The 12,110-nt window shown below is 52.7% G+C and overlaps 1 protein-coding gene across 1 annotated transcript; it reads right to left on the bottom strand.

Moving 5' to 3' along the window:
• Positions 1-4,060: 4,060 nt before the first annotated feature.
• On the bottom strand, positions 4,061-11,187 carry KLHL42 (kelch like family member 42). Its single transcript, XM_073544240.1, has 4 exons — positions 11,065-11,187; positions 9,308-10,142; positions 6,707-6,900; positions 4,061-5,056 (listed from the first exon to the last, which is right to left on the bottom strand). The coding sequence occupies exons 2-4, from the start codon at positions 10,099-10,101 to the stop codon at positions 4,620-4,622; spliced, it is 1,425 nt and encodes a 474-aa protein (XP_073400341.1). The 5' UTR covers positions 10,102-10,142; positions 11,065-11,187; the 3' UTR covers positions 4,061-4,619.
• Between the last annotated feature and the right edge of the window lie 923 nt (positions 11,188-12,110).

Below are 12,110 nucleotides of genomic sequence, written 5' to 3'. Positions count from 1 at the left end.
ACATTATACAGCATGTTTGAGCACTGTAGCTTTGAATCCAGTTCAGGAGTGTGATAAAATACCTACTAGAAAGCAGCAGCATGAAGGACAACATACAACAGTACTGAGCAGTGTAGCTATGAATCTAGCTGTTGATTGGGATATTTACTTATTAGAAAGCAGCAATATGGAGGACATTATACAGCAGTACTGAGCAGTGTAGATGTGAGTACAGTATTGGAGCGTGATAAAATATGTACTAGAAAGCTGTAACAGAATGGAAAACAATATATAAATCAGAAGAGATGGGCAAATCCACCGAACACCTACTACTCATGCATGGACCCCAACTTCACCAAGAAGTCTGTTACTGTTCTGATTCAGCCCCCAAAACACCGAGTGTTTGTCACGCTGTCATGTGATTGACAACACGGCAAACACTGCTTCTGATAGGCAGTAAAATCAATATCGCCAGTCTGACAGCTGCGGTTCCCACGCTGTCAAGTTACAGCTGTGATCGGAGGTAAAAAGTTTACCTCCGGTCACTGGTGTTAGCTGATAGGTCTGCTGCCGCTAATAAGAGCAGGCGGCGGCTGATGGGAGTATTCATCAGCCAGCACCTGCTCTCTAAATAAATAGCGAAATGCAAAAAAAAAAAAAAAAAGAGAGAGTGGCTTCCCCTGTATTTTTCATAACCTGCCAGGCAAAACTGACAGATGGGGCCTGCAGTCCTCAGCTGTTAGCATTAGCTTGGATGGTTATCAAGAATAGAAGGATCCCCACATTGCTTTCATTATAATTTAGAAAAACTGGTGTGGCGTTTCCCTCCATTTTTGACAACCAGACAAGCTAAAGCACACAGCTGGGGGCTGATATTCTAAGGCTGGTAAGGGCCAATGGATATTGGCTCCACACAACCTAAAATTAGCAGCCCACAGCCACCCAGAAAAGGCACATCTATTAGATGTGGCAATTCTGCCACTTTGCCTGACTCTTCCCACTTGCCCTGTAGTGGTGGCAAGTGGGGTTCATATTTGTGGGGTTGATGTCACCTTTGTATTGTCAGGTGTCATCAGCCCAAGGATTAGTAATGGAGAGGTATCTATAAGACACCTATCCATTACTAATTCTATAGTTGTATTGTAACTAAACACAGACAGAATAAAGTCCTTTATTTGAAATAAAAACAAAACATACTTTTCATTTTATATTTAAAAATAACAATAGTTATACTCACCTAATGCCCATTCCAATGAAGCCCTCGTCTCCTGTAATAAAACTAAAATAAAAAACAATATCCCTCACCTGTCCGTTGTTCTGTCCCATGCTGTAATCCATGTCTGAGGATAAACCGTTTCCAACCTGGATGGTGCCAAGACGCGACCGTCCAGGCTGAGAACCACTGAGGAATGAGCTGTGGCGAGCTCAGCATCAGTGAGCAGCGGTGACCTCATTGTCAATGAGGCTGCGTGGGATGGCTGGCTGGTTGAGGGGTGGATGGATGTTTGGCTGGATGTATGAGGAATGGATAGATGACTGAGGGATGGCTGAAATCCATAGTGACCTATGCGGTAATCCATCGGTGCAACATAGGCTCTTCAGCATGAACGGTGGCATCATGCGACCGTTCATGCTGAGAAGGAAGAATGAGCTGCAGCGAGCGGGCCCCTGAACTACGGTGATTACCACTAGCACAATGATAGTCTCACTGTACTAGTGGTGATCTCATTGAGGTCAAATCATAAAAAATTGTCCCCTAAAATGATACTTTATTAAATTAAAATAACCGAAAAATTGGTTATGCACCAAAATCCAAAAAAAGTGACAAAAACCAAACAAAGTGTTCAAACAAAAACCCCAATAAGGGAACAGCTAGAAATCCCTATAAATGTCCTGAGCGGCCAGGCAGGAAAAAGCTCAGGACATTTATAGGGATTCCTAGCTGTTCCCTTATTGGGGTTCTTGTTTGAACACTTATTTTGTTTGGTTTTTGTCACTTTTTTTGGTTTTTGGTGCATAACCAATTTTTTGGTTATTTTAATTTAATAAAGTATCATTTTAGGGGACAATTTTTTATGATTATACTCTAGACCCTTGTGCATTGAAATTTGAGATTGATCTCATTGAGGTCACCGAAGTTCAGGGGCCCGGCTGAAAATGCAGCCTCAGTGACCTGCGGTAACCTCGATGACGTCACAGCAGGTCACTGATGTTGCATTTACAGCACCTCATTCATCGGTGGTTCTCAGCCTGGACGGTCACATCCTGGCTGAAAACTGTTTATCCCCCAGACTTGGATTAGAATGACTGACAGGTCAGGGATATTGTTGTTTTTTTTTCTTTTATTACAGGAGGGATTCAATGGAATAGGCGTTTGGTCAGTTATACGCACCAAACGCCTATTCCATTGAATCCCTCCAGTAATAAAAAAAACAAACAACAACAATATCCCTGACCTGTCAGTCATTCTAATCCATGTCTGGGGGATAAAGTTTTCAGTTTTGCTGAGAGTGCAACATCAGTGACCAGCTGTGACGTCATCGAGGTTACCGCAGGTCATTGAGGCTGCATTATCAGCCGGGCCCCTGAACTCTGGTGACCTCAATGAGATCACCACTAGCAGAGTGAGACTATCATTGTGCTAGTGGTGATCACCGTAGTTCAGGGGCCCGCTCGCTGCAGCTCATTCTTCCTTCTCAGCATGAACGGTCGCTTGTTATTTTTAAATAAAAAACAAAAAATGTGTTTTGTTTTTATTTCAACTAAAATACTTTATTCTGGCTGTGTCTTTATTTACTATATAACTATAGGATTAGTAATGGGGGTGTCTTATAGACGCCTCTCCAATACTAAGCTGTGGGCTTGATGTCACCCACTTTTCACCGCTACAAGGCAAGTGGGAAGACACGGGCAAAGCGCCAGAATTGTTGCATCTAATAGATGCACCTTTCCTGGGTGACTGCGGGCTGCTGTTTTTAGGCTGGGGGGTGTTCAATATCTATGGCCCCTTACCAGACTGAGAATACCAGCCCCCAGCTGTCTGCTTTAGCTTGTCTGGTTGTCAAAAAAAAAAAAAAAAAAAAATAATATAGGGGGGACCCCCACACCAGGTTTTTAAAATTTATTTAAATAATTTTTAAAAAAACGTGGGAACCCCTCTATTCTTTACTAACCAGCCTTGCTAACTCTAACAGCTGAGGGCTGCAGTCCCACCTGTCAGTTTTTTTAATTTAATTATATATTTAGAGCTCAGGCACCCACTGATGAATACTCCCATCAACCGCTCCTGCTCTCCCCGTTATTAGCAGCAGCAGGTGTCGGCTAATGGGAGTAGTAGTCCTATCAGCCGACACCATTAAACTTTATACCTCCCATCACAGCTGCGCGCTCATGCTTTCATTTGACAATGTGGGAACAGTTGCTGTCCGTCCGGCTGTGATAACTTAACCTTCGATCAGAAGCAGCGTTTGCCACGCTGTCATACACATGACAGCAAGGCAAACACTGGCTGTTCGGGCCCCCCATTCAAGTGAAAAGGGTCCGGGTTCGGGTACTGTTCTGGTACCTGAACTTATTAACTGTTCAGCCGAACCTGCCAGACCCGAACATCCAGGGGTCCGTCCATCTTTATACATCAGTACAGAGCAGTGTGACTGTGAATCCAAAAAAGGATTGTGATAAAAAAAACCTCACTGAATAGCTGCAGCAGCAACTAGAACAATATTTTGCAGTACTAAACAGTGTAGCTGTGAATCCAGCTCTGGAATGGGATAAAACACTTAGAAAGCAGCAGTATGGGGGACATTCTACAGCAGTACAGAGCAGTGTAGCCATAAAACCAGCTTTGGTGAGGGATAAAACACTTAATAAAGAAACAGCATAATGAAGGGCAATATACAGCAGTTCTGAGCAGTGTAGATCTGAATCCAGCACTGGAGTGGGATAATACTTAATAGAAAGCTGCAGCACTATCTATGTCTCTCAGCAATCCTTTGTCTTCTTTTCGCCTCTCAATACTGCTTTCACCAAGATGGATTTTAACAATTTTACTGAGTAAAATGATAAATTCAGGAAGTCGGGGCAGGGTGGTGGTGGTGGTGGTGTGTAATAAATTACCAAATTTATTAGTCACGTGCAGCATTGATTTATGCAAAGTTTGTTAAAACGACCATTTAAAGGGCAACGTCATCATTCTGCGATCCCCAGGAACAGAGATCAAATTGCAACATATGGCATTCATTCATTTCAATTGCCTTTATTGACATAGTTCTAACTCTTAAAGGGGCGGTACACTTTAGGCAACCCCCTTTTCAGTGGGCAGGTGCCAATCGGCTTTCATCATCTGCAGAACAGCACAGTGAAGGGCAAAGTGACACATTGCTCATTGACAAGGAATGTCGGTGTGTGCCCCTTTAATGGACCACAGGGGTCACACTCTGTTTTTGCTTACAGATGGACATCCCGATTGGGTGGTAACGGAGCACCACCTATAGCTTATCAGGGCACATGGAATGTGGGCGTCCGCTGTGGACAATCCCTTTAATAAGACTGTTGTAGTGATAGCTGTCTCCGGTGTGTGTGTGGGGGGGAAACGGTCGCAGTCTACATGTGGGGGCTGCAGATTCTGGTAGCTTTGCCCCTCAGCCGCTATGGAGGGTGAGGTACATAGAGAAGAGTTGCATATTGTTCCCCTCGCTCGGGGGTCCACGTACATACTCGCAGACCCCTGTAAACACACAATATTTGAGGAATATGCGGTGTCGCCCCACAGTGTTGGGGTTCACGTCCCGGCTCAGGATGTAGATCCCGTCGTTGTGTAGGGAGCAGCTGACGCTCAGGCCGGACTTGGACGTATTGACCTTCAGACAGTTCCACTCTCTGCTGCTGGTACTATAGGAGTGCACGCTCAGCGAGTCCTCACTCAGTCCGGACAGGGGGTCCCGTCTAAAGCCCCCAACCACGAACAAGGTCTCCTCTATGGACACCATCTGCTGCTTCCGCACGTGCTCCCGGCAGAGGTCAAACACCGACCACTCGTCCAATGACGGACAGTAACGAAGGACGCTCATATTCCGGCCTGTGCAGAGAAAGTACAGAAAAATTTACATCCTGTATTATACTCCAGAGCTGCACTCACTATTCTGCTGGTGCAGTCACTGTGTACATACATTACATTACTGATCCTGAGTTATATCCTGTATTATACACCAGAGCTGCACTCACTATTCTGCTGGTGCAGTCACTGTGTACATACATTATATTACTGATCCTGAGTTACCTCCTGTATTATACCCCAGAGCTGCACTCACTATTCTGCTGGTGCAGTCACTGTGTACATACATTACATTACTGATCCTGAGTTACATCCTGTATTATACTCCAGAACTGCACTCACTATTCTGCTGGTGCAGTCACTGTGTACATACATTACTGATCCTGAGTTACCTCCTGTATTATACCCCAGATCTGCACTCACTATTCTGCTGGTGCAGTCACTGTGTACATACATTACATTACTGATCCTGAGTTATATCCTGTATTATACTCCAGAGCTGCACTCACTATTCTGCTGGTGCAGTCACTGTGTACATACATTACATTACTGATCCTGAGTTATATCCTGTATTATACTCCAGAGCTGCACTCACTATTCTGCTGGTGCAGTCACTGTGTACATACATTACATTACTGATCCTGAGTTATATCCTGTATTATACACCAGAGCTGCACTCACTATTCTGCTGGTGCAGTCACTGTGTACATACATTATATTACTGATCCTGAGTTACCTCCTGTATTATACCCCAGAGCTGCACTCACTATTCTGTTGGTGCAGTCACTGTGTACATACATTACATTACTGATCCTGAGTTACATCCTGTATTATACTCCAGAACTGCACTCACTATTCTGCTGGTGCAGTCACTGTGTACATACATTACATTACTGATCCTGAGTTACCTCCTGTATTATACCCCAGATCTGCACTCACTATTCTGCTGGTGCAGTCACTGTGTACATACATTACATTACTGATCCTGAGTTACCTCCTGTATTATACCCCAGAGCTGCACTCACTATTCTGCTGGTGCAGTCACTGTGTACATACATTACATTACTGATCCTGAGTTACCTCCTGTATTATACTCCAGAGCTGCACTCACTATTCTGCTGGTGCAGTCACTGTGTACATACATTACATTACTGATCCTGAGTTACATCCTGTATTATACTCCAGAGCTGCACTCACTATTCTGCTGGTGCAGTCACTGTGTACATACATTACATTACTGATCCTGAGTTACCTCCTGTATTATACTCCAGAGCTGCACTCACTATTCTGCTGGTGCAGTCACTGTGTACATACATTATATTACTGATCCTGAGTTACCTCCTGTATTATACCCCAGAGCTGCACTCACTATTCTGCTGGTGCAGTCACTGTGTACATACATTACTGATCCTGAGTTACATCCTGTATTATACCCCAGAGCTGCACTCACTATTCTGCTGGTGCAGTCACTGTGTACATACATTACATTACTGTTCCTGAGTTACATCCTGTATTATACTCCAGAGCTGCACTCACTATTCTGCTGGTGCAGTCACTGTGTCCATACATTACATTACTGATCCTGAGTTACCTCCTGTATTATACCCCAGAGCTGCACTCACTATTCTGTCAGATCTGGGCTATAGTGTAAGAAGGTGTGCTGTGAGTACAGACCCCGTGGTGTGTAGCCTCCGACAACGTAGATCCTCCCCAGACTTTCGCAGGCTGAGAACTCCACCAGTGTGTCTGGGAGGGGGGCCGCGAGCGTCCACGTGTTCTGCGCAGGGTTGTAAGACTCCATGGTCTGCAGGGAATGGCCGCCGACTGCGTACAGAGCCCCATTCACTGCCAGCAAGCGGAAGTTGTACCTGGAGAGAGGAACAGAAATGAGCAGATGTCAGTGACTCCTCGCCCGGCCACCTCGTTGCCTGCATTGTGCTCCTATTCTCCACATCTCCGCTTGCTGTCAGTGAATGGAGCCGGGGCTGACAGCGCGCGTCGGGGTTTCCATGTCCCTATTACTCATGTCCTGTGACTAGAAGGGAGAACGTCTCTATTCCCTGACAGCCAGCAGTGGTACCGCCGGGCGATGAGGTGCAATCGAAGCTGCGGGACTTCTCATTCTGCAGTGGGATCCCCCATTATCTGGCTGCTCCGCAGGTGACGGCCCCATAAATCCCCCACAGATGAGGCGCACAGGGGGTCCTTGTATGGAGATGTGGTGGTGGTGGCCCGGGGGGAACATAAAGGAGACCTCCACCGCTCCACCTCTCTGCACAGACCAGGGAGGATGATGAGAGTCTCCTCAGTGCAGAACTCCAAATAAGGGAGCGGGATGGCACCGCACATTAACCCCTTATGGACCGGCACCCGGATGTAGCAGAGCCGAACGGGCATCGATTATGAGGCTAAAAGGGCTGTAATTAATGAAGCTGTGGATGACACTGACCCAGGGGGCACGGCGGGCACTGACGCAGGGGGACGCGGGGGCGCGCACTGACGCAGGGGGACGCGGGGGGGCGCACTGACGCAGGGGGACGCGGGGGGGCGCACTGACGCAGGGGGACGCGGGGGGGCGCACTGACGCAGGGGGGGCACGGCGGCTCGCACTGACGCAGGGGGACGCGGGGGCGCGCAATGACGCAGGGGGACGCGGGGGCGCGCAATGACGCAGGGGGGCACGGCGGCTCGCACTGACGCAGGGGGACCCGGCGGCTCGCACTGACGCAGGGGGACCCGGCGGCTCGCACTGACGCAGGGGGACCCGGCGGCTCGCACTGACGCAGGGGGACACGGCACCTCGCACTGACGCAGGGGGACACGGCACCTCGCACTGACGCAGGGGGACACGGCACCTCGCACTGACGCAGGGGGACACGGCACCTCGCACTGACGCAGGGGGACACGGCACCTCGCACTGACGCAGGGGGACACGGCGGCTCGCACTGACGCAGGGGGACACGGCGGCTCGCACTGACGCAGGGGGACACGGCGGCTCGCACTGACGCAGGGGGACCGGGCGGCTCGCACTGACGCAGGGGGACACGGGCGGCTCGCACTGACGCAGGGGGACACGGGCGGCTCGCACTGACGCAGGGGGACACGGGCGGCTCGCACTGACGCAGGGGGACACGGGCGGCTCGCACTGACGCAGGGGGACACGGGCGGCTCGCACTGACGCAGGGGGACACGGGCGGCTCGCACTGACGCAGGGGGACACGGGCGGCTCGCACTGACGCAGGGGGACACGGGCGGCTCGCACTGACGCAGGGGGACACGGGCGGCTCGCACTGACGCAGGGGGACACGGGCGGCTCGCACTGACGCAGGGGGACACGGGCGGCTCGCACTGACGCAGGGGGACACGGGCGGCTCGCACTGACGCAGGGGGACACGGGCGGCTCGCACTGACGCAGGGGGACACGGGCGGCTCGCACTGACGCAGGGGGACACGGGCGGCTCGCACTGACGCAGGGGGACACGGGCGGCTCGCACTGACGCAGGGGGACACGGGCGGCTCGCACTGACGCAGGGGGACACGGGCGGCTCGCACTGACGCAGGGGGACACGGGCGGCTCGCACTGACGCAGGGGGACACGGGCGGCTCGCACTGACGCAGGGGGACACGGGCGGCTCGCACTGACGCAGGGGGACACGGGCGGCTCGCACTGACGCAGGGGGACACGGGCGGCTCGCACTGACGCAGGGGGACACGGGCGGCTCGCACTGACGCAGGGGGACACGGGCGGCTCGCACTGACGCATGGGGACACGGGCGGCTCGCACTGACGCATGGGGACACGGGCGGCTCGCACTGACGCATGGGGACACGGGCGGCTCGCACTGACGCATGGGGACACGGGCGGCTCGCACTGACGCAGGGGGACACGGGCGGCTCGCACTGACGCAGGGGGACACGGCGGCTCGCACTGACGCAGGGGGACACGGCACCTCGCACTGACGCAGGGGGACACGGCACCTCGCACTGACGCAGGGGGACACGGCGGCTCACACTGACGCAGGGGGACACCGGGGCTCGCACTGACGCAGGGGGCATGTTCTTATGGGGGCACTGTGATGGCACTGATAACGGGGGCACTATGGTTGGTAATGCTGTAGGGCACTGATGTGTTTTCTTGAGGTCTTCGCTGGGGTTGTGCTATCTCTATATTAAGGGGTAGAGTTCAGCGTCCCGCAGTCGATCCCCCCAGCACCCACTACAAAGAGGTGACATCCCCTTTAATAGCGGCCATCCTGGTGACCACACTGGGGGTTACCTCTTCTGGTTCATGGCCGCCTCCTCGCTCCAGCTCCCGGTGCTTGGATTGTAGGCGTGCATGGCGCTGACCTCCTGCCCATTGTCCCGGGAGCCTCCAGCCACGTACAGGTAATTATTCAGGACGGTGGCGCCGTATCCCTGCACCCGCAGCATACTGGGAGGGACGGTCCCGGGCATCACCTGCCACCCGCCAGCTTCCTCCACGTAGCGGAGCAGCACCCAGGAGTCGGTGCCATGCTGGGACAGCACCAGCAGTGCCGGGGCCCCCCGGAGCCGCTCCTCCAGCACCCGCTCCTTCAGAGACTCGGGGCTGTCCTGGAAGTCTGACCTCTGCAGCATGGAGTGGTAGTGAGCCGCCATATACCGGAGCGCGGCGGACGCCAGATCCCACTGACCGTGTAGCTGGGAGACGTCCAGGAGGTCCAGGCAGGTGTCCGCTGACAGCGAGGTCTGCAGGAGGGACAGGAGGCCGTGCACCTGGAGGTAGCAGGCGGCCTCCACCAGCGCCTGCAGAGGGGCCGCCTCGTCCCCTGGCTCCTCCGCACTCGGCCTCTTACGTCTGGTCTCTGCGGGGGGGATGCAGTCTTGGAGGGGGCTCCCCATGATGTGGCGGAGGACCCCCTCTAATCCCTCCTGGCTCAGCCCGTGGAGTGTCACCGCGGCTCCGCTGCTCTCACGCATCCCAGAACGGAAGAGGGCCTGGAAGAAGCCGCTCTGCGCCTCCAGCCGCTCGCGGGGCACGCGGTACGACCGGGCGCCCAGGAGGATCTGCACCTGGTCCGGCGAGGACATCACACCGCGCACCGACACCGCTCGGGAGGGACATCACACACCTGTCAATCAAAGCAAAGTCAGCTGATACAGACCCTCAATAATCTACACGCTGCAGGTGACCCCAAAGGGCAGAGGGTGCCCCCTACAGGGAAGAGACCTGTCATACCCAGGAGAAGATCGCCCATCACTCAGCGCCCTGCAGACCCTCACCCATTCTCTATAGGGGGCACTGACCACTCACTATACAGTAATGGGGGAAACACAGCCGAGACCCCGACCCCTATATACAGTAATAGGGGAGACACAACAGAGACCCCGACCTCTATATACAGTAATAGGGGAGACACAACAGAGACCCCGACCCCTATATACAGTAATAGGGGAGACACAACAGAGACCCCGACCCCTATATACAGTAATGGGGGAGACATAGCCGAGACCCCGACCCCTATATACAGTAATAGGGAGACACAGCCGAGACCCCGACCCCTATATACAGTAATAGGGGAGACACAACAGAGACCCCGACCCCTATATACAGTAATGGGGGAGACACAACAGAGACCCCGACCCCTATATACAGTAATGGGGGAGACACAGCCGAGACCCCGACCCCTATATACAGTAATAGGGGAGACACAACAGAGACCCCGACCCCTATATACAGTTATAGGGAGACACAGCCGAGACCCCGACCCCTATATACAGTAATAGGGAGACACAGCCGAGACCCCGACCCCTATATACAGTAATAGGGAGACACAGCCGAGACCCCGACCCCTATATACAGTAATAGGGAGACACAGCCGAGACCCCGACCCCTATATACAGTAATAGGGAGACACAGCCGAGACCCCGACCCCTATATACAGTAATGTGGGAGACACAGCCGAGACCCCAACCCCTATATACAGTAATGTGGGAGACACATGAGACCCCAAAGTACAGTGCAGGAGAGAAGCACATGAGACATCCCCTTACCTGATGTCTGGTCCTGGATTTGGGGGGACAGCAGACATCCCCCTCCTCCCTGCACACACAACCCCCCCGCTCTCCTCCGCACTTCCTGCAATGTACAGACCCCGCCCCCTCCCCACACAGGACTCTCAGCCCCAGACACCTCCCCCATCTGCGGCACCGCAGGCCCCTCCACCTGCAGGGGGGTCAGGTCACAACTGGAAACAGCATTTAGTCACTTATATTAAAAGTGTGGGTCGCCCTCCCAGGGCAGCGGGGTACTCGGTAACGGGCGGGATGTGTCACAGCAGCAGTGACCCGGACCGTGGCCCCGGGCGCCCAAGTAATAGGAAGATGTGGATGGTGGAATGTAGTTAGATGAATAGTTCGTGACGCCACCTGTGGTGTTCGGCAATGAAGATGTTAAGCCGACGCTGCAGACAGATCCTCTGGGACAGATGGTGTGGTGCAGCAATGATGTTATAGCCCTCCACAGGCAGGGCTGTAATCCCAGGGCAGAGTAGATGTGGAGACATTAAGATGGTGTAGTGTCCGGCGCAGGGGATGTAGCAGTGCTGGGCAGGTTGGCGCAGGAATGAGTGGAGGACACCAGGGCATGTAGTTCCAAAGCTTTACTCACAGTCTGTAGTACACACAGGTGCCCGCTTCTGTGCCGTGTCCTCCGGGTCAGGGACTCAGTCAACCTCCAGGTCAGATGGAATGCTCCCTTCCAACACTCCGCCAACATGTGCCTTTCTGAACGTCTCCTCTATAGCGCCTTTAAGTGTGAAGATCTCCTAGTACTGAGTTACACTGGGGTGCCTCCTGTCCGATGTTCCCAAGAACTCTACTTGTACGGCAGACAGCTGTAGCCTGCTTCAGTGACTCTCTACTCCTGAGTCCCGGCTCACTATCAATGTTGCTGTTGTGCCCTCAAGTCTTAGATGGGAGTAGTGCATTTACAGCCAACTACTCCACCGGTGTCTGCTGCAGAACCATTAGTATCCATACAACCTCGGGGACCGGGCCCTGGCCTTGCACTTACAACTTCTAGGCAGGGTTCTTCCTCT

This window comes from Dendrobates tinctorius, unplaced genomic scaffold (genome assembly GCF_039654945.1).
Source record: "Dendrobates tinctorius isolate UK_male_01 unplaced genomic scaffold, ASM3965494v1 ptg000136l, whole genome shotgun sequence".
In the NCBI taxonomy this organism is placed as follows: Eukaryota; Metazoa; Chordata; class Amphibia; order Anura; family Dendrobatidae; genus Dendrobates; species Dendrobates tinctorius.
The sequence above is the reverse complement of the archived record's forward strand: the minus strand, read 5'-3'. Positions and strand labels throughout refer to the sequence as shown.

Excerpts from the sequence above, each read along its gene's own strand:
- KLHL42 (XM_073544240.1), bottom strand. The coding sequence starts at position 10,101 with ATGTCCTCGCCGGACCAGGTGCAGATCCTCCTGGGCGCCCGGTCGTAC. Across the intron at positions 6,901-9,307 it reads GCGGCCATGAACCAGAAGAG|GTACAACTTCCGCTTGCTGG; the intron begins GTAACCCCCAGT and ends TCCTCTCTCCAG. Across the intron at positions 5,057-6,706 it reads CGGAGGCTACACACCACGGG|GCCGGAATATGAGCGTCCTT; the intron begins GTCTGTACTCAC and ends TTCTCTGCACAG.